The 23,730-nt window shown below is 41.7% G+C and overlaps 1 protein-coding gene across 4 annotated transcripts in view; it reads right to left on the minus strand.

Moving 5' to 3' along the window:
• The window catches only part of igsf9ba (immunoglobulin superfamily, member 9Ba), a 57,400-nt gene extending 34,010 nt beyond the window's left edge, over nt 1-23,390 (minus strand). For all 4 annotated transcript variants that reach the window (XM_028970027.1, XM_028970028.1, XM_028970026.1 and 1 more), the window contains exons 1-4: nt 23,159-23,390; nt 14,630-14,827; nt 7,669-7,815; nt 789-940 (exon numbers count right to left, since the gene is read on the minus strand). In XM_028970027.1, the coding sequence (XP_028825860.1) occupies nt 789-940; nt 7,669-7,815; nt 14,630-14,827; nt 23,159-23,222 (561 nt within the window). In that variant the 5' untranslated portion in view covers nt 23,223-23,390. The remainder of the gene's footprint in view (nt 1-788; nt 941-7,668; nt 7,816-14,629; nt 14,828-23,158) is intronic.
• Nucleotides 23,391-23,730: the final 340 nt, after the last annotated feature.

Here is a 23,730-nt window from a genome sequence, read left to right on the forward strand (position 1 = left end):
CCCTAAGCTGCTCCTGGGGGACTGTCCCTGTAAATACTGATTGTAAGTTGCTCTGAATATGGAGCAGTGTGTGGGGATGGTGCTTTGCTCAGTGGCACCTCAGTGACACCTTGGTGGCTCGGGATTCAAACCACAAACATTGTTTTTTTTTGTCATTGTCTTAAACAGAAACCACAAAGTAGTCTGTATAGTCTGTATGACAAAAAAACCAACTGTGCACTGTACTGCAGTGTATCACAACAATCACTTCACTTTCACTTCCTTAGGCAACTGCAGAAGTACGGTCTTCCACAGGAGCTGCTGACCCAGTTGTACACTGAGTCTGTCCTGTGCTCCTCCATCACACTCTGGTATGGAGCAGCCACCAAACAGGACAGGAAGAGACTGCAATGGACTGTATGGACAGCAGAAAAGATTGGTGCCCCCTGCCCACATTGGTGCCTGCCTACCCTCCAACTAGGAAAAGGGCAGGGAAAATAATCATAGATCCCTCACACAAAGACTTTTTGATCTGCTGCCATCTGGCAGATGATATAGAAGTATGCAGTCTGCATCGCCATCACCCTTCTAAACATCTGAACTGTTAACATCTCTCAATCATACTTTATGTACACCTGCTATCTCAGTAATCTGTACGGTATGTATTTTTATGTATTTAGAATATATTGTATTTATTGTGGTTATCCTTGACTATTTGACATTTGATTTGGCAACTGTCTATTCATATGATTTAAAAAGGTAACGAAAATATATTGAAGGGCAGATATAACAGGCCATGACAAAGTTACCGTGTATTTGTTGTTGCTGACCAGCTCCACATCCTCTCTCAACCAGGTGATAACAGGCTGGGGGTTACCAAATGCAGAGCAGCTCAGAGTGGTGCTGCCGCCCTCTCTCGCCTCCACGTACTGCGGTGGTGTCTCTATGAAGGTGGGGGGCGCTGTGAAACAGAGCACAAATCAAAAACAGACAAAACAGCAATTCATTTTTTCAACATGGGTGAAACAAAAAAATCGCTATATTATCCAATAATTTGTCATACAGACTATACAGACTACTGGCACCTTTGCAATTTCCGTTTAAGACAATGACTAAAAAAAAACAACGCTACTGAGGTCATCTGATATGATACAGTAAAAAAAATGCCTATTTTAAATGGTTGTGACCACTTCCTACTAAATCGCTCTGCCCCTTCTGAGACCAGCAGACAGTCTGACAGGAATGCACATGTCTATAGCTTGTCTAGGAAAAATCAAGTGAACATCATCATCAGTCATCAGTTCATTCTTTGGCAGCATTAGTTGGACATTTGCTCACACCAGTTTAGCTATTTTGCAACAAAAACTAGTCCAGCAACTAGTGGAACTTTTATACAACTAGTTTGAACAAGGGTTTTGTACCACATCTTGTCCACTAGTAATATGAGTACATTTCCAGGGGTGATAGTCCTGAGCTTTTTCCACAGCCGAGAGTTTAGAGGGTTGCGCACTGTTACTTGACCAGAAGTTCGTGTTTGCGGACCGATCATTTACCATGCTAGCTTGACCTGACTAAAATGATAGAAATTATCATATTGCCTTCATGTAATAGCACGATCTGACATTGTGTTTGTGTGGTGCTACACCTATGAAGTGCACAGCGCGACGTGACCGATGGACTACTGTTTCATTTGATTTAGAAAAATAATTATGTAGCAACATACTTTCCCCCCTAACTGTCCCCCTAACTTGCAGACACTGCAAGATCTTCTTCCACCAAGCAGTCAGAGCTCTCAATGGACTCAATGCACTGCCATCACCAAAAAACTGACAAACTCAACAACAATACTCTTCCAGCCATATGCATTTTCCACGTTTGTCTTGTCTTGTTTGAAATATCCAAAATGTCCACTTAAAGGCATCCTACATGATGTTGTCCTGTTTGTCCTGTTCATTGTACAGAAAAGTTTTCTTTTCTTTTATAGAGATCGGTTCTAGTCTTAGTTAGTATAGTTTAGTTTAGTGTGTATATACATATATATTTTTATTTTATGATTGCACTATGGGGGGTCTGTGTGAAACATTATTTCAATACACAGTATAATGTGTATCCTGTTGTACTGACAAACCAATCTTGAATCTTCAAATTAGAAAACAGCGAGTGCAGAATTTCACCACCTAGCTACAAGTCCCTCCCCTTTCCTACTTCTGATTGGCTTATTGGCGTGTGGGCCTATTGTTGGTGTGGTTGAGAGTGAAAGCAGCACTCTGCGATGCGCACCTCAGATCTAGTGTCACAATTATTTATTTATTTCTTTTACAGCCACGTTTGTACGCCAGAAATCTGGAGTGGTGCCTGAATGCTATCAGCCCTGAATTTTGGATTGTCTTACTAGTAGTACTAGTGAAAGCCAAAATACTTTGGTCATTAACAAGTTAAAGCATAATTTGACTTTACTTGTGAGGACAAAATGTTTACTAATACTACTAGTGGGAGTCCACACTGACCACTAGTGCTACTAGTGAGCTCCAAGAATGCTATTACTGAGGTACAAAATGTCCACTAGAAGTAATAGTTGGCCTAAATGCAAATTAATGGGCGGGTAAGACACAGAAATGGGACCTTGCTATGGGTTCTCCAGCAAAAAAAAAACAAAAACATTAGCATTGAACACTCATGAGTCCCAGAAATAAGAAGAATTCTAAAAGTTTATTTTGTGGATGGCTTGACCACAGACATGGCGAAAATCTTCTGCATGCACAGGCCACTACCAACAGCACATCTACCATGGAGGCACATGCAGGACATCAGTAGATGATGATGACAAAAGGTATGAATTGCTCAAATGGAAGTACATTAAAGAAAAAATGAAAAGACTGAAAAAAAGATTTTCTGAATTTAATTGATTCCTGGATAGTGGGTTTTAATCCATAAACCCCAGAAAAAAACCCATTGGACAGGAGATGACCGCACTGTCATGTCCACAGCTACAGCCAGCAGAGAATTTGTGCTTTCTGAACTGCTGTGTAGTTTTTGTTTGGGTTTCGCCTCATTTGTGTTGTTGCATAATAACAAATTAAGCAAACTAATTATTGTTACTAATTATTGTTGTTGTCAAAAGGTTAGTAACTGAGTTACATTATAAAATAATTAGTTACCAGAGAAATAACAAAATGTTCAAATATGTTAAAAATGTGGAAGGAGTGGCTCCGCCTGCTCCTCCATTAGCTGCACTGGGATTTGTGTTGCTATCAACTTTCACGTTCTTGGCCAGCAGTTTTGATGAAATGTGAGATGACAAGAGGAGCTTCATCAGATTTGAAATGTTTGTTAGCGCCGTCGATAAAGACGCATAATGTGCATTCACTAGGGCTGCACAACGTATCGATTAAATCGATTAAAATTGAGTACTAAAAGAGTCGGCAACGAATTTCATAATCGATTCATTGCGACGCGGAGACAGGAACAGACTGCAATGGACCGTACGGACAGCAGAAAAGATCGGTGCCCCCTGCCCACATTGGTGCCACCCTGCCCTCCATCCAGGACCTGTTCCTCTCAAGAACTAGGAAAAGGGAAAAAAATTTAGTTCTGTTTATGAATAAAGGGTTGGAAATTAATGCTTTTTTTCTAATCCAGTTATCTGATTAATTCATTAATAAATAAATAATCGGCAGATTAATCGAATATTATATATACATCATTAACTTTGAATCCAACAAGGGAAAAGTCATGTCTGTATTTCTACTGTAAAACACTACTTTTGAACTCACCATTGCTGTGTTTGTGTAAACATCCACCCACCTCTGCCTCTGGCTGACTTTTACCATGAAGTTTAACTCAAGGTAGCCAATCATCATCACGGCCGTCTCCCCCCTCCCCTGCCCTCGCCCTTCACCCTTTCAGATCAGGCTTCCTGCCTCATTTTACTGTTAGATCAAACAGTTATAAATTACTGCTAATTCAAATATTTATCATTCAAGAGCACTGAATAATGTGAGGAACTTCATGGTTGGGTGGAGGTCCTCAGCCCTTGTCACCCCCGTCCCGGTGAACCAACTCCTGTTCACTGTTAAAACACATCTGGCAGGCCTGTAGCATCTAACATCATCTAACATCATGACTCAATTGCTATAATCAAGTTATAATCGCTGCTATAATCAACTCCTCCTCCATCTCGGTTTCAGTGCCGCTTCACAACGTGCAAAGGTCAAAATTTCACTTTGCGGTGTGTACTGAAGACCTATATGCCAATAATGTTATATTTATTTGGCATGCATTACGTTCTTTGTTTGATATAATGGCAGATGACTTTCACCCTTTAGTGCTTTCGGTGGCAGGATACAGCGCAGCTCCAACATCTGAACAGACAGGTTTGGTGACAAGACCAGCAACTCGTAATATTAAACTAACAACGTCCACTTTAAAGGAATTTTTATGGGCACTGAGAGCTGACTAGCTGGCACAAATACTATTCCCCTGATTCCTGCTACACCACTATTATTAAACATATCGGAAAAATGTAGAATGCAATATCAAGATAAAAATTTGCAACTAAAAAAAGGGACTAATTTAATTATTCCTCCAGTAACTGTAACAGATAACAAAAAAACAACTGTAATTAAATTACATAACACCACACGTAACTCATTACTCCCCAACACTGGCTGGCACAGTGCTCATGCTGTTCAAACCCAGTAAATGTGACCATCTGACACCTGCGGGCCCGCACCCCCCAACTGCCCACACAAGGGCACACTCAGCCTGCCAGCCATAGGAAATAGGGAGTCAGCACCTGCATTTTCAACAAACCCCTGTTTCAAAGTGCGACTCTCCCTGAATATCAAACAGGGCGACAAGAACAGAAATAATGCTACCAACTAAAGCCCATTATTCATTACACATGAAGTGTAGGTTACCAGTAAATGTGGCGGGTACGGGCCAGGCATGTGTCAGATGGGCACTTTAACTGGGATGGAACAGCATGAGTGCTGTGATGGTACTGGATATCACCACAGATTGTTGACTACTTTTTCATGTGCAATCTTATGTGGTAAACGCAAATTTATTTTGAATAACGTGCTCTGGATATGTGTAATCTCATTTGGTTGCTGATATCATGGTGGGAGACAACTGAAAAAAAAAATCTAGTTGCAGTCTAGAAGCATTGCTGCTAGAAGCATTTCTTCTTTGATTAAAACTCAAAACTTGGAGTCTCTCCGAAGCCTTATAACATGTAGTTAAGGGCCATTGCCTGATGTGGAATTGCAAATGAAAGTGTCATGGCTGGTGTCCACGGCTGTAAGAGACCTCAGCCCCTTTAATGAAGACTGTAGACAGAAGCCCAGACTGACGGACGCCACAAAAGACTCTATAATGGCGCAGTGAGAGGAGCCCATTCACACACTCGCAGATGCCCCCTCAGCAAGTGCACAGGTGAGACGCTTCTGGCACAGAGACACAGAGAGCTAGCATAGGGGACAGCAGTCCCATTTAACCCATGCCAAAAAGCTCTCACACACAAACATACACACACAGTCTTTCTGGGCCCAAATACATCATGACAAACAGAATGCCCTCCACATAAACCTTCAGGGCGATAATTCATTTTAATATTCTAACCATCATGGCAATCCTGCTCAAATGTAAATGCGTCTTATATCCAATCTGGCCTGTGTCATTGTTTTCTCATCTGAATATGCATAAGCCCCACATTGCCAAGCACATACAATTTAAAGAACAAATATCTCTGGCATATTAGTGCTGATCGCTTGGCCCCATACTAATTATAACAAATGATTTCTAGAGTGTGGTAATCTAATAAAGCAGTTTTGCAGTTGTAGCTGTTAATTGTGAGTGTTCATATGGAGGTCTGGTGTGAGAAGCTCAAGCCTAGCCTCTGGCCCACGTGTCGGCTGTCCCCTGGAGAGAGTGGAGATTAGCACCAGCATCACCCGGTCACGACTAATCTGGCCCACTTTCTGCCCACTAGTTGGGTGGATAAATGACAGTTGTGTGCATGTTTCCAGGAAAAAGGCAACACACAGACCCAAATAGGTGCCTTTCCACTCTAGAGCCACTTGTGATGAGTGCAGCTTGCAGTGCTAGGCTGTAGAAAGGCTCAAGATAAGGGATATAACACCCTCACGCGTTTCATGAGCCCTATTCAAATTCACCAGCTCTGTCAGCAGGGGCCGACACACACACCGTGATAAGAATACAGCAGCCTGCACTGTTCACACCTAACACAGAGGCTGAACAGTGGTAATCAGAAGGTTGCCGGTTCGAATCCCGATCTGCCAGGGTGCCACTGAGATGCCACTGAGCAAAGCACCGTCCCCACACACTGCTCCCCGGGTGCCTGTCATGGCTGCCCACTGCTCACCAAGGGTGATGGGATAAATGCAGAGGACACATTTCATTGTGTCACCGTGCTGTGCTGCAGTGTTTCACAATGACAATCACTTCACTTTTACAGAAAAAAAGTCGGACTGAATTGTAAGCTACTGATTGCATTTCCCTTTTTTTCCTTGTGCAAGGCTACTTTTTAGTTTAACTAAGTGATGGAATATGTTGGTGACCATAACAGTAAATACATTTCAATGGCATATTTTATGTTTGTCTAATACTCTTCCACTTTTCAGCTTCATAAATAAAGAAATGGTTAAGGATAAACAGGGCTTTTTTATTATCTGTGATTGCTACATTCATGTAGTTGTAAAAAAGCATGACAATATATTAAGTAATCCAAAGTATTCAGAATACATTACTCACATTGAGTAACTTAACGGAATACGTTACAAACTACATTTTGGGGCCTGTATTCTGTAATCTGTAACGGAATACATTTTAAAAGTAACCTTCCCAACACTGTGTATAGTAGACATTTAACAACAACTTCAAAAATTCTGTATAATTCTTCATAAATCTGTAAATCATAAATCTTTTAATACTTACCTTGGAATATTTTTGGACTAATTAAATACAAACAAGCTCTGACACCTATTGCACACTCGCTCTACCCTGGAAGGTGGTGTCTTTCTGATTCACTCCTTCCCAAGGTTTCTTCCTTTCTTTTCTCAAAGTGTGGGAGGTTTCAACTGTGAGTGCCTGTCAAAGCCCACTGAGACACACCACTCATAATTTTGAGCTAAATGGCTAAATGCTGTTTGTATATAACCTACTGAATGAAAAAACTACTTAGTACGTTTGCTTTGGTCCGAATAGGTCTTTGAGTTTTGAACATTGTGTCATTTTCATTATTTCATTTAACTTTTCCAGATTCTTCTTTGGGTAGTGGTCACAAAAGGTTGCATTCAAAAGGTTGCAGGTACAAATTCCAAGACAGACCTTTCATGACAGACTCAGACATCTGAGTGCGATTACTGTGTTCACACCAGACGAAATGAACCACACCAACGGGGGAAACAAAGCTGAGTGTAGTAAAGCCTGTAGTTGTGAAAGCACCCTTAGATGCCAGCCTCCACATGTTTTCAGTTATGAAAAACATTTACTGTGTACTTATTTTTCATGATCACAGGAGTCAGATATACATTATTCACAGTGCACTTCCACCCTTAAAAGATATTTCCTGTCACAAAACGCCAATATTACAGGCACTGTCTGTACTTAAGTGTGCTTTAAAAAACACATAATAAAGATGTAGGGTTTGTAACAGTTATTGATTACCATTGACGGTCAGATGCACCCAGCTGCCGTTGTGGAAGGTGTCGTATTGCTGCTCCAGCATCAGGACCCGGCACTCGTACCAGCCCTGGTCCTCAGAGCGCACCTGGTCAATCTGAAGTGATGCTTTGCCATGCAAATTGGCTCTTCCTAAACGGAGGAAAGAACTGATTTACAGATTTGCATGTTAACCTCACTTACAGTCCTATTACTTGTGTTGAGAATAGCACAAAACACCAATATGACAGATGAATGCAAAACTGACACCCCATTCAACAAAGAGGTCAGCAACAGTAAATCCTAAATTTATTTTCGTGGTAAAATTGGTTGTTTCTTGTACACACGGTTTAAAAAAAACACACATATGTATCTATATATATGTACATGTATGTACAGTTGAGGCCAAAATTATTAGCCCCCCTTATTACAAAGCTCTCTTTATTTAACCATGAAAATGACCATAATTTGGAAACAAATACTCTATACATTTTATTTATTTAATTTGATTGTACACTGCAGAACAGCACACTGTGACCAAACGAAATGTGTCCTCAGCATTTAACCATAACCCTTGGTGAGCAGTGGGCAGCCATGACAGGTGCCCAAGGAGCAGCGTGTGGGGACGGTGCTTTGCTCAGTGGCACCTCAGTGGCACCTTGGCAGCTCGGGCAACATTCCGATTACCGACCATTTCCTTACCCGCTAGGCAAACCACTGCTCCTTGAATCAAAAATGCAAACAAAAAAGAGACATCCAAAATGATTAGCCCCCTGGTATTATTAGTCAGTAGTGTACCCTTTCTGAGCCACTACTGACTCCAATCTCTTAGAGTAGTTCTTTACTAGGTTGACACAGGTCTCCTGAGGGATTTTAGCCCATTCTTTCATTGCAAATTGTTCTAGCTGGTCCAAATTGCACTGACTCTGAGCATGGACATTCACTTTGTGGGGTTTGAGGATTGAGGCCTGGGCTCTATGATATCCTTGAGGAACTAATTTTGATGTATGCTTTGGGTGGTCATTGTCTTGTTGGAAGACAGCGATGACCTAAGCCTGGACTACGAGCATATTCTCCCTAAAAATGTCAACAATTTTTTCATGAAGCCATGCACCTGAAAAGATTCCCATAAGGCTGCAAAACAGCCCCACAGCATGATGCTCCCACCACCATGTTTAACAGTGGGAACAGTGTTAATAGGGTTGAAGGATTCTCCCGTTATTCGCCAAACATAAGCCTCTACTATCTTCTTTCTGAGCTCCAGAATGAGTTCCTTTGTCTTTGGCATGGTGAGTGACAGTAGTCCCTCTAATGTGTTCAAGTTCCCTGTTCCTTGGAGTCTTTTCATTCTGATTAAATCTTGTTATGAATCCAATTAATTGCACAGGCGTGGTTTTAAAGCTGATTGGTTAATAACTGTAGGTGTGTTTTGAAAGGAAACATTTATATTTGATATAATGCAAGACTAAAACTTTACCAAAAGCTACTAAATAGCACTGGTGAATGTTTGATTATATCAAGTTTCATCAACACTGCACACATTAAGAAGTCCTAATGTTGGCCTCAACTATATGTATATATACACTTTGACTGCATACCTGTGTCCATATCATTTCTATAATGTACAGATTTTGTTTATTGTACATATATTGTTTAACAATGCACCACTTGTGTAGTTTTTGTTATTTTTCTCTCAGCATTGTGAAGACATGTCGTTTCAGAAATGTGCAAAGTCAACCTGGACAGCACAATCATTGTCTCCCTTGAGCTGCTCCCATTAGGGGTCACCACAGAAACTCAATCAATCTGGTTGTCCTCATAAATTTTTATGCCAAATGATCTTCCTGACATAACCCTCTCAAGCACTCTAAAATATTTGTGGAAAAATAAAATGGATTTTCAACAGCATTGCACTGTTGTCTCTAAATACAGGGAATTACCTTTTTTTAAGTTAGAAATGACATTGAGCATATGCTGCTGTAAAATGAACAGTAATCCTACAAGGAAGTATGGTATTGTCGTGTGATCAACTGTTAATCCCATTATATTTTTATAGCTGTGAGTTTACATTTTAATATTTCTGCTGCAAGAAGCAGAAACCCTCAACAAAGTAAGCATTCTTACATCAAGCAATGTGCAAGAAAGAATAAAGGCTAAAACAATAAGATAATGTCATGATGTGACATTACAAGGGACAACATATACAAGCAACATGTTTTTTGTGTTAGGTTGTAATGATGATGGTCTTGTAGTTGAAAAAAAAATCAAAAAGGCTATCGTTTATAGGAATTCAGCAGTGTACTTAATCACCAAAATATATCAAGCATTAATCTAAGCTAGACATACAGCCTGTCACCCTACATCATGCAGGATGCCTACTGCAGTGTCAGTCATGGGCAGCTGGTTGATTATTACCCACTGCATGAATACATTCTTTGTGGAATGTCTTTGATACCTCTTGACCATTCAGTCTCCGCATTTTAGAATCAAGTCATCCATCCGACATGAAATAAAGGTTACCATCCTCAGGCTTTCCCCAGCTTTTCTGAGCACATTCAGCAACAGATGATTACTACTCCTGAAGGCTTAGGTGTGGAATCAACTGAAGAGCTCAAGCAACTTGTTGCCTGTTATACAGCAAAGGAAACTTCTTGAGTCATTCAAAATGGGTAATTATAAATCAATCTAGTGTTGCTAGTTCTGGTGTGTGCTATGATAGTATAGATTTCATTTTCTTTGGAATATAGATGTCTGCCACTGTTGCTTGATGTTGAGCATACCCTGACCCTCCCAGTCAGACCACGACTGACATTGCTGTGTAAGCTTCACACTCAAAATCCTACTTAACTTCCTCAGGATATTACCCCACTCTAACTCATTCTCTCTGATTTAGTCAAACTACTTTCGATATCAGTTCTATATCAGGAGTAGAAGGATGTAGAAAGTAAGGATTTGCATTAGTATAACTTAATGAAATTAATATAGTAAAAATTCTTGCTCAGACCTCCATCAATTCCAAAACCCTCCAAATGCTCAGATAGGTCCTGCAGTTTTGGGACATTAACTAATTATTGTCTTCATCAGTTTTTGGTGACAAAGTGACCATTGGACAATGGATGATCAGCATTGAAAACCACGTGTCCAGCCAAGCTTCACCACAGGACTTGCTGTCTGCTACATTCTTAACTTGCAATACCAAGTGGAGGCTTTAAAAACACTGGTGTTTGTTCAAAGGTAAATTTTCTGTTGTAGTTAGTGTTGTCTCTCCCTTCTATGTGTACCCTCCTCTGCCCGTGTGTTTGTATGTGTGTGGTTTCCTTCTCTTAATTTGTATATAGTTGTGTGTATTATCAGTGCTATTCTTTTGCAAGAAGATGCACATATAATATTATTCTAGCTGCCCCCCCAACAAAAAAAAGAAGATTCCTTTGCCATACCTCATGAATTACTGCATGTATCATTACTAGCTGTTTTAGAGCCATCTGACAACTCCATGCTCAGATGGACAAATTAAGAGTAACTAGAAAATGACTCCAGCAAGATATTATTTGTAATGGGACCCTGGTCATCCGCCAGAGAGAGAAGAGCAGAAAGTCAATACAATATGAAAATAAATACAGCCGCAACAAAAAAAAAGTCTATTTTTGCAACAGATATTACATGATAGAGGGCAGCGGCATACAGCAGGCTCAGGGTTAAAATTTACGCTGATGTCAAGTCTGGGAAGAAAATGAAAGGTTTAGTTTAAACATAATAAGAGATGAGCCCCCTCCAACATATATTACATTTCTAGTTCCTGCAGCTGAATGCCTGGAGGAGTCAAGGGACTAGTCCACAGCCAATCAACAAGCGCAACACTGCTGCAGTGAGTAAGCTTCATTTGGTGGTGAGCTGCAGAGGTGTAACTGGAGTCAGGCCTGTGTGTGTGCATATTGGCCATGTACACTTATACCCCCCCAACACACACACACACACACACATATGCTCTCTAGGGTTCTTTTTGTATTGTGGTCTTAAGGCCAGGGTTTTGGTTTCAAGTTGTATTTGGAACAACTTATTAACACATTCCTCTGTATTCTGTGTTCTTTATTTTAGAAGATATGGGAATACATGGAAGCTTCACCACAGTGTTAAACTGCTCTTCTTGCGAGAAGCACGCCTGGCCCAGGGGACTTACTAATGAGCCATAATGTTGTGCCTTTGTGTTCATTAGGCTGGTGTGGTGTTAAGCTGCACCCTTTCACCTCCACAGCTCTGGGTATATATCTTTATCTATGTAGGGATTATGGGAAGAGGCAGACTGCTGAATCTGAAGCCCGCAACACCAGCAGTGGCTCCTCTGATAGGCACACCCAGAGCACATTCAGAGCTGAAATGCACATGCTTGTCATTGTCTCAGTAATGGGGTGGAATGCACTGTGAGATTTCGATCTGCCATCAACCTGCATTGCCAATTAAGTGGATCCTGGAGCACTTGTCACAAGCAAAAGGCCTTTTGATGCAGTTCCAGGTTGCGTGTTGCAGTAGGACTGCAGAGAGCCACATTAATAGGTTGTAATGTAAGAATTATTTATTGTGTTGAGTGTTTTGAGAAATGTTTAGTTAACATGAATATACACACACATACACACACCGACAGTAACAGTGTTATGTTTCACTAGTTCCTTCCGCATTTACCGGGTCACGTGGACGGGTCATTCCCTTAACTGGGAACCTGATCATGCCGAAATCATTACGTTCCTGGTTAAGGGAAATGTTTGTCATGTGATTTATTGTAATTTTACTTACTAACCACTGAAGGTGAAGACAATAACAATAATTAACTGGTTATGATGGCCCCTGTGAAGGGGTGGATATTTTAGGTGAGTTACCGAAGTTGGTGAAGCAGGAAAACAGACAAGCATAACTAATGTCTTGGTCTTCTCGTAGATGATTAGGGTGGCTATGTGTGTGTGTGCATCATTAGTCTAGAGACTAATCATTGTTCCTAGACAGAAACAGGATGCATTATGGGAAGATGTTCTGAAGAATATTCTGCTGGGAGACCTTGGGTCCTGCATCCACATGGATGGTACTAAAGATAAAAATTCCCCTATGAAATCAATTTTTTTCCATTTTAATTCTTCTGAATTTCATGTGTCCCATATTTATTCACATAAAAACTATGTGATTATGGAGTGGGAAAAAAATAACTTTCAAAATGACAAACCACATTTAATCAACAAAATGCTTGGGCATTTACTCTTTGCTTTTGTAAACTATTTACATGTAAATAATGTATGCATTTCATGCAAAGACCTATTTCACAATATTACACATTGTTTCATTTGTAAAATAAAAGTGCTTCACGTTTGACCAACATAAAAAAAACGTATCAAATAAGTAAACATTGGGGAGACCTGGAATACAAAAAAAAGTTGTGCCCACTAGCATAATGAACTGGAACCATGATAATAAAACCACATTTTTAATCAGCTGATTGGTTGCATGACTGGCTCGCACTAGTTCGATTTCTTATTTGACTTATTGCCTGTAAGTGGGAATCACACATGTTCTTACAAAAGTTATTCCTTTAATTCATAAAAAATAGTTTGTGTATTGTGTTCCGCTCTAAACTTAGCACAAAAAGTCGAATTTCGTAATTTTCAGAGGACTTCGGTGTTCCAGGGAGCCAAGCCTAAACGTTGCGCAGAACCGATCGGGCATGTGGTCCAGATTCGGCACTGACAGTGCGTTTATATTGCGTTGGTGTGTGCGAAAGCCCCGCCTCAACCGGAAACACATCCAGTGGGTTGCAGCGGCCAGGAACTGTTTTACTTGTCTTCATTTGCATATCATAGGGATTAACTGCTGAGTCGACACAGGTGGGCATTGTCTCAAATATGGGGGCGTCAAAAGCAAATTTTTAAGTGGGTCTAGAATTATGTAAAAAGTAAATCAAACACTAATGGTCACTAATCTCGTGTTTTTAAGATCACCATGTCCAATATAAAAAAAATAATAATTCAATTCACAAATATTTAGCCAGAAGACTTAAGGTTAAGACTGAAAACAAAATCATACCAAGACATTGGCAAAAAAAATTGTGAATATTTTTTGACAATGTTTGCCGCAGACAAATACAGCAGTGTTACTAATAACTAAATGCATTTTTGCATTTTGTTTTAGTTAATTTTATAATTTTATATAACACAGACACTGTGTTGTACAGTTTCTAAATTGCTATAGTTATTATTGTTTTGGGTTGTGGCGGCCAAGCTGGTAAGGAAGCAGAACCGGCATTGGAAGGTTGCCGGTTCGAATCCAGAGCTGCCAAGGCGCCACTGAGGTGCCACTGAGCAAAGCACCGTCCCCCCCACACTCTGCTCCCATGGCTGCCCACTGCTCAGTCAATTAAAGCACTGATTCGTGGGTGTGTTCTGAACCCCACTTAACCCTCTTCCTGGTCTTGTTGGATGGAGCACCATTTCCAGATGCTCTCTTTGTCTTTTGCTCTCTCTTTTGTGTCACCGTGTGCTGTGTTTCACTTCACTGTCAACAAACAGTATGAAAACTCATAGCTATTTAATTCTGTCGTTTTTAGTGTGGCCTTTATGCTGTGTTTAATTATTGCTTTTGCTTTTAGGTCTGTAGAAGATATATCTCCTGCACTGCTATGTTGTACCAATTATAACCACTGATAACCAACTGCACAGGGCTCTCCGTGAATGCGACATAACTTTCTTTTTATGTTTTATGGACAGATTCCCTTGAACAAGCCAGGAACTTTTGGATTTTGAAGGTGATTAAGCAGCATGATGTTTGCACCAACAATACTGAAGATTTTAATACAATGTGTAGTACAGCTTGTATAACAGTGTAAATTCACTGTCCCCTTGTCTTATCGCTTTTACAGTGTTTTGTTTGTGGCATTTAGCGATACATGTTTTTACATATAAAGAAACAGAGATTAATGTGTTATTCTCACCAGCATACTCAGGGTCCACATGAGGTGGATAGAAGCGGAAGTTGATGAAGAAAGGGATAGGCACTCCAAACTTAAACCACTCCACCACGTAGGGTGTCTGCTGGCCATTCAGTGGGTGGGTCACATCGCATCCCAGTATGACACTCTCTCCAGCTCGTGCCGTCACAAACTGGGGCTCCTCTCTCACTCCGTGGGCACCTGCAGAACAGTGGGGGGCATTACTCTCACAAGATATATAGAAATACATGGCAAAAAAAAGGAAAAAAAAATAGATGATTCCAATATTTCTCACATCGGTCAAATTATGTTCCTTCCATCAGTAAAATCTTTTTACCTTAAAATGATTAAACAATCTCAAACTTGAGGTTTTGTTTTGTTAAACATTTGTTTCACCTTTTCATATCAACTGCAGTTGTAGTGCAGTCCTTTATGTAGTTCAAGAAATACAACTGATTATTTTACCTAAAATAAGTATAGGTAATAATGAAACAGTGTCTCAAAATATAATTTAAGAATAATGAAACAACGTTAATGAAGACAATTTACTGAAGCATCTATGTAATTGGTAACACTGCAGTTTTCATGACTTTCCATGTCTCTCTGCTAAAGTCTGCAGTTTAAGATTTCTGTGTGATTCTCAAACACATAAAACGAAAATGCAGGTTTTAATCAATTAAACACTGCGCCATACACACTAGACATTCACGGGACAATGCAAGGATACATTTAAACTAGTAATCACAGATGAACACAATCAGGTATTCAGGGAGCACAAGACCAAATGTATGCAATAGCAAAAAGTAATGTCCCGGATCATGACACTCAAATATGTGTCCGGCATTCCGGACCGGAGATTAGTGTTGTCATCATTGTCGTCCCGATTGACCTAAGCATGTGCACCTGATATGTGTGTATATGTGTGTGTGTGTGTGTGTGTGTGTGTGTGTATGTTGTCCTCTATTATCTAGTTTTTGCTGGGTCTTTGCATGGATGTTTGTCGCTGGATCCTGTCCTGGTATTGTGAGTTGTTCCAAGTAAAATCCCCTGTCCTGTGAGTAGTCATGCGCATGTGTCCTTTTTTTTGCCTGCCCTGTCTCTCTGCCGTGACATAATGATGTGATTATTTTCCATAACTTTTTCCACTTACGTATAATAAGTTAAAGAAATGACCTCTGCTATCCAGCAGACATGCTGTAAAGCATCATGATAATTAAACACGACTCAGCCGAATTAAACAGTCATTTCTGTAGGGCTCTCCAGAGAAATTCTCACTGTTAATGTATGCCAGCAGGTGAAAGCAAGGCAGTTTAAACAGTGCCGGCACATCTCCATCTGTGCCTCTTCGTGAGGCTTCATGACTGGCAGTGAGCAATCGGCGCCTGCCACTGACCCATCCGAATCCGCCTCAGCAAAAAAGGCCCTCTGCCAATGGATTTCTCCTATTGGCTCACAGCTTCAGCACCTCACTGGAAGGAAAACTCGACACCAAGGGACCTGCTAACAATTTATTCCTGTGCTGAAAAACTCAATTAATGCTCATATTACAGCCACACCAGTTGGGACCACATTTTTTTTACCACAAACAAAAGACAGGTGTGCTGATCTGGAAGCAGGTCTATGTGAATTCGACTCACTCTATTCATAACCTGGGTCCCAGTCAATCAGTAGCTGAATGTACACACTGATAATTTCATCTGCCAAATGCCATGGAAACCTCATTAAAATAGTCAGTTATGAAAATCACAGGCAGATTCTCCACTGTAACAATTATACACCAAAATGAACACCTTGCCACAGAAAAGCTATGAGACTTTGTGCATTTAAATAAGCCTCCCTGAAGCATGCATTTGAAACATACAAAAATTTGCATTTTTTTTACATTGCATCTTTTCCTCAAAGAGACGTGGCGAGATCGTATTCCCTATCTTAGCTAATGGCAGATTCACAATTTGATAATGTGTGATTTGCAATGATTTTTTTTGTAAAAGTGTCTTCTGGTCATGGGCCTTTCTACTGAAATACAGAAGAAAGTAGAGAAACTGATCACGCAATGACCCACAGTGGCTGAGCTCTAATTAATGACCCAGAGGGGCACACGCGTACACACATGCAAGCCCCTGCACATGACTGCCACGCTGCAGCTTAACCCGTTTACCCAAAATCCTCTGCCCCTACTTACACACCAAAATGTGGGTCAGGAGTCCTGGAAAGTTCAGAGGCATAATTCCACATAAAATGAGATAAGGAATGGGCTGTATATGCTCCATAAAACATTATGGACTTCTGATATCCCTGCACTGCCAGGGGTTATGAAGGTCACCTGCAGGCCAGAGGCTACGACCCTTCCTCTCGGTTCTGCCTATAGGGTCAGGAGAGCCACTAACGTTTTGGTCAGAGAGCAATGCACATATGAGAATCACATTAAATATGATTACACATAAAGACACACGCCAACCACTTGGCAACTTTGGCTCTCTCTCTAAATGAACTATGCATACACACACAAAAGAAAGAAAACTAGTAAAATATGACGTCTCCGTTGTTGTGGTGCACATTAGTGTCCATTATGCTACAGTTCTGCAGATTTCTTAAATTTGTAATAAGAATATACAGTGCTTCATAAAGGTTTATCATGTAAAAAAAAAACAATGGTCCATTTTCCATCCCTCTCAGAATCACAGAGACTAAAAATGTCCTTGAGGTCAAAAACAATTCCTCATCCAAAACTGCAGGGATGACCATGGCATGGTTCTGTCATTTCTGCATCAGCTCTCACCTCAACATTGTGTTCCATGCTGGTTGAAAACCATGCTGGTTGATCTTTCTGCTCTGAACCAGACTCTTCTCTGATATCACAGGCATAGGAAGCAGTGTTCAGGGTCTCCAAACATTGCACACTGTGATATCTCGGAATCCGGCAACGATGAGTTGTCTGCTAGAGGAAGATATGGAAAAAAATCCTCCTTTGCTCCACACCCCAGGACAGAGCAAAGGAATGACCCAGTTTTATTGATGATGAAGAAAAAAACACTGCTTCCGTTTCCACCATAAATTTCTCTGTGTCCCTATTTGTTTTAATTTAAAATCTGCAAAGGATCAAATATACCATGCTGTGCGAAAGTTTTAGGCAAGTGTAAAAAGGGGCTTTAAATAAGAATGCGTTCAAAAATCTAAATAACTCTACCAAAATGCAAATAATCCAACACTACCCCTTGCCTTCAAACCAGCATAATTTCTTATAGGTTAACTTTTTTGTAGGATTATATTCAGGTGTATGATCAATCATACCCCTGGGCAGTGGTGGTTTAGCGGGTATGGTACGGACCCGTAATCAGAAGGTTGCCATTCGAATCCCGAGCTGCCAAGGTGCCACTGAGGTGCCACTGTCCCCACACACTGCTCCCCGAGCACCGGTCATGGCTGCCCACTGCTCCCTAAGGGTGATGGGATCTTCTTATATAGAACAAGTGCTAATGATGCTCAATGTGAGTTAAAACAGCCAAACTCTGCTACCAAGGTGAGGTTTGGATGACACCATGAGGTTTTTCATGACATCATGGCCAGACTGAACACAGCAGCAAGACACAGGGTAGTTATGCTGCATGAGCAATGTCTTTCCCAGACAGAGATTTCAAACCAGACTGGGGGTTTAGGACATTTACTGTCCAGAGACATATGATCAGAAGCGGTGTTCATGAAAGTGTTGCTTCCAAAAAGTCACCCTTCTTTCATGGGAACAAGGCCAAGTGACTCAACTATGCAGGAAACATACTACATAAGGACTGGGGAGCATACAAATGGCAGCAGATGCTCTGGACTGAAGAGTCAAAATTAGAAATATTTGGCATCTTGTTCGCTGAAGGCCTGGAGAGCAGTACAATAATGAGTGTCTGCAGGCAAATTTAAAGAATGGTGGAGGTTCCTTCTTTGGGGCTGCATTTCTACAAATGGAGTAGGGAGATTTGGTCAGATCAATGGTGTCCTCAATGCTGAGAAATACAGGCAGATCCCAGGATGTCCCGGGATGGGCACAGGCACCAGTAACACCGATGTGGATTAAGCAGTTATGGATAGTGAGTGATTATTGACAAGGAGTATTTGGAAGTCTGGCTATAGCTTCTCTTTGTATGGTTCAAGAAAAGGTAAAAATCAGGGCACAGGGTAAATTACTGGCTGACTCTGCTCAATGCTTAACACGTAAAGGTCAGCACCAGACAGCCCTCTGTCGTGGCTTTCGTTATTTTAATGGCAGCATAGTGAGCAGCCTGGCTTGTTGTACTGGAACAGTTCATTCTCCTTTGGTGGATTGATGAACACATGCCAAAATTTATCTACAGGTTTGGTTTCTATATACAGAACACAGGCTGTACTCGATTTGCGGTGCACCACTCAATGTTCTTCAAGCCTCAAGACAATTAATTCAATAGCACTGATTTGTAAATTCGTACAATCCCCGTTAGCCACTGTACTCAAGATGAACATAAAACATTTCAAAAATCTAATCCAGTTAAACCTGCTGATACTGATGATCTTATAACCTCAATCAAAATCTGTTATGATTTATACAAAACAATTTTATTGGATTTATCAGTAACCAGTACAGTAACAGTTGACTTGTCTGTATGTAAATAAATTCATGTCAATTTTGTTTTATTTTGACAGCATACACTTGTATGTTCATACGCCTGTTCATACATTAAAACAAATCATCCAATCACATAGCAGCAGCGAAATGCATTCACACATGTAAACATGGTAAGAACAACCTGCTGACACTGAGATAGTCTCTCATCATCACTAGAGTTTACAGAAAGCTGGCCAAATCAGAACAGATCCAGTGAGTGGCAGCTCTCCGATGACCTTTTCACCAATCACTTCTAACAACCAACACAGAACAGCATCTCTGACCGTAGAACACTTTTGAACCTTGATTCTCATTGGCTGTGGCAGCAGGAGACCAAACAGTCTTACGTCTAGCAGCTCAGAAGAGGAAACTCTGCCTGGTCTGATGAGGCAAGTTATGTTGCAACATTCTGAATATGGCTAAAACGGCATGAAAACCGCTATCAGCGTGATCACATGAGATATCGGCAGATTGCACAGCTCAGGACAGAGAAAAGCAAGAACCTGAATCAGGGCCAAGTCCACGTCCATGAGGGCAGGTTTAACAGTCCCAAGACATTAGAAGACCTGCCTCAAAAAAGGCTATATATGTATTAAATAAACAAATAGGCTATGGAATTTAGGTCCATTGCTATGATTGGTATTGACTGGCATCTTTGTCGTGTCTGTTTTGTTTGTTGAGGCAACGAAATGAAAGTTGCTGTTTCACACCAAAATGTGCAGCTCATTACTATAGGGCTGGGTGATCTATTGATAACATCAGCATATCAGGTGCAGCACAACGTCCAACGGTTCTGTCTTGTAGAACCACAAGCTGAATGAATTCCGGCCTCAGTCCTCATTGTTACAGGCCTACTTGACGGACAGAAGGAAGTGACACTGGTGTGTACACCAGGCCCCTCACCCTGCCTTCCTCCAGTGCAGCCGGCTGGTGAATATTTAATGGCAGGAGCCGGGGAGACGGCCTGACTGCTGTTGTGGGGGCCCAGCTGATGGAGTGTTGCTGTCCGCCATGTAAGGTGAGACCTGGAGGGTGGAGCCCGGAAGTGCTGATGGCAAAGTGCCTGCCTTGTGAGTAGTCACGCTATGCACACACACACACACACACACACACACACACACACACTCATTCTCCAGGAACTGGCACATTCATTTAATTTATAAAACCAGATTTGTCCTCTACATCAATGTCTAAAATAAAAAATCTGATTCAGGTCATCTTATTTAAAACGGTCCAAAATATTTACATAAGCTTCATAATGTTACTGTACAGTGGACGACTCCGCTCCTTCTGGGACGAGCAGACAGTCTTATGGCAGTTTAGATGCCATAAGAAGAGCTTGTCTGCATAAGTTGACTGATTGGTTAAGGTTTGGGGCAGTGGTGGCCTAGCGGTTAACACTGCTCCCCGGACGCCTGTCATGGCTGCCCACTGCTCACTCAGGGTGATGGGTTAAATGCAGAGGACAAATTCACTGTGTGCACCGTGTGCTGTGCTGCTGTGTATCACATGTGACAATCACGTCACTTCACTTCACTTCAGGAGCCTAGCAGCAACCAATGGTCGTTTCCCACTGTTTCCCGACTGAATTGCACTAAAAAACATTGGGTGTAGGTTTAAAAAAAATGTTTAGGCCACATCACCCAGGCCTATATTCTCCTTCTAAACTCATACACAGGGTTCCTTCCCATTTACACAGTTTTTCATGCTAACAGCAGAACCACAAAAGTTTCCAGAGGTCAGACCATCACTTGCCAGGGCACAGACTCAGGTCGAGACACACCCTGTCACTAGTAAGGCTAAAACAATCAGTTGATTAGTTCACAGTGTCGATTAAAAATTGTTGACATGTCGTATTACAAAACCATGTAAATGGAATCTAATCCATTTCAGCGCAAATGGATTATACGCCACAGCTCTACGTCACCACCGTGTCTCCAATGGTGTTCATTTGTAACTGCAATGCAGTACAAGAAGTCCGGGGGGCAGTAGCGCTCCTACTGTCAGCAAAAACTGCATTCTGAACCAAAGAAGACACCCAAATTATTGCATTAAACTACATAGTAAATCAGATTAGTGCCCTACACTAATTTTAATTTATTTAAATTATTTGTTTACTATTTGAAATAATAATTCTTATTTATTTTTCGACTTAATTGAATGCAAATTTATATTTGAAAACTTATTTTGGACCCAACAGGACTCCAAATGAAACTTGAATGGACCTTATAGCACTTTAAATTGTATTCTTACTCATTGACGGGCCAATGCTGCTAGTTTCACTTCCATATTGGACATCTTTCGTAATGCATTTTGCCCTGACATTTGTATTTTTGGTGTGATCAATTTCATGTCAATGTTACAAATACATGCAATAAATCTACCAAGCGATTCATTCAGTAATTAAATTGGTTTGGGGAAATTATGTTGAAGCAGGTACCAAACAACAGGGTAACATTCACATGTGTGCAGATGTGAGTTGAAAAGGTAAAAAAAATTAAACCCCCAGAGTGAAACAGCAAACCCACTGACTAATCAACAGCAACCAAAATAACTATTATTTGTAACCCACACACTCAGTCACAGAAAAGGAAGAGCAGAAGATACAATAATGAATTTTTATATGAACACAATCTGCAAAAAAAAAAAAAAAAATTATGTATTTACTTAAAAGTTTGAAAATTACAGTTATTTAGTTTAAAATTCTACTTTATATACTGACTATCTATTTCATTATCACCAACATATTTTTGCAGGCTATCAAGAAAAAAAAAAGACTTAAATGTATCACTGTTTTTTTTTTGTTTTTTTTTTTTGGGGGGGGGGGGGGGGGGGATAACTCATCATCCACACAGCAATATAAATAAAAAGAAATAAATTCAAAATTCTGCTCCTCTGGCATACTTAATATCCTTGACTGTTGGTATCACAGAATTAGATCTTTTGCGCTGTGCGGCTTGAATAACTTGCAGCCCTTTTTTCCCTCCCATTTGAATCTATCAAAGCTTGATGCGCCGTGATGGAATCAATTTTCTCCCCGGACGACCAGCCCGCTGTGGTGCTCAGCACATGTTCTCATCTGCAGGCTCTGCAGCTCAGGCCCACAGCAGCCGGCAGCTCGAGCATCTGCTGACGGCTCCAAAAACCTCCCTCGGATGCTGCAGAGACGGTCTCAGACGGAACAGTTCACGCCGAGGGTGTCAAAATCACGGAAGCTGTGTTAAACAAACTCTTTTTATAGTTCTGCTGTGGCTTTTTTTTTTTTTTTGCATTTAACACAATGTCTGAACCTTTCTACACCTCAACACCAGACACTGTGGATCTGCTGTGGCGGGGAGGGTGTGCAGGATCCCAGCCTCCTGTCCCACATGTCTGGGATTAACCCATTCCGTTCCTTACTACTTGCTATGTGGTACCTGCCATTAATGACATGGCATATTGAGTAATCAACAGGAGCTGGATACCCCCACCCTCGAACCCTCGGTGGCCAGTTCAGCCTGAGGGGGGCCGATTCCCTGTGAACACACTTGCAGCTCCCGACAACGGATCGCACGCTGCTCGGCGACAGCCAGAGGGAATCGGAAGCACGGTTAAAGTGGAGGAGGAGGAGGAGGAGGACACGCATGCTGGAGCGGCAGACAGTGGGGCAGGATGGCGCGGCGGCACTGCTGCATGCCCACGTCTGCTCCAAAATCCCGACATGCGCCAGGCCGACATGGGCACGCTGCACGCCTGCAAACACCGACGCGCTAGCATCATTTTCTGCCATCAATTAAGAACGTGGTGACGACGCCGCTACGGAAGATGGGTGAGCGCAGGTGCATGGAACCCCGAAATAAAAAAGGAGGGGGTGCGGTTTAAAAAAAAAAAAAAAAAAGGAGACAGAACGCTGCACTTCATCTCACCTTGAGCTGCCGTTCCTCGGGTGCTGAATACGCTGGCTATCAAAGTGGCCACATACCAAATCATAGTACTGTCCCCAGCCTGCAAAAAAACCCCACACAGCTCAAAGTGCCCCTTCCGTCAAACCGCTCATATTCGCACGGCGTCCAGCTCGTTCACGCGGCGGCGGCTCCCCTCATCCTCCCCGCATCCGTCCTTCCTCCAGCAGCAGCGGCAGCATCCTCCTCCTCCTCCTCCTCCGAGAGAGAGAGAGAGAGAGAGAGAGAGAGAGAGAGACGGCAGCACCTGCAACAACGGAGCCCAGTCAAGCCAACTGCGGGAATGTAGCCACCGGGCCCGCCCCCGCCCAACTCTCATTGGTCGCAACTTTGGGGCTTCGGGGCGGGGATTGGCTAGCCGTCCGAACCCGTCCCCACGACTGGAACGGGGAAGCGGGCGCTTTCCCAGTCAAAGTACTGAGGGTTGCCAGGTTGCCGCTTTTATCGTCAAAGTAGCTTCTCTCAACAAACTTGGAAATTGCGAACACAGGTCTTGCCACTGCTGGCGATTTTGTACTATTTACAAAGAGCGCAGG

Source organism: Denticeps clupeoides, chromosome 2, assembly GCF_900700375.1.
Source record: "Denticeps clupeoides chromosome 2, fDenClu1.1, whole genome shotgun sequence".
Lineage (NCBI taxonomy): Eukaryota > Metazoa > Chordata > Actinopteri > Clupeiformes > Denticipitidae > Denticeps > Denticeps clupeoides.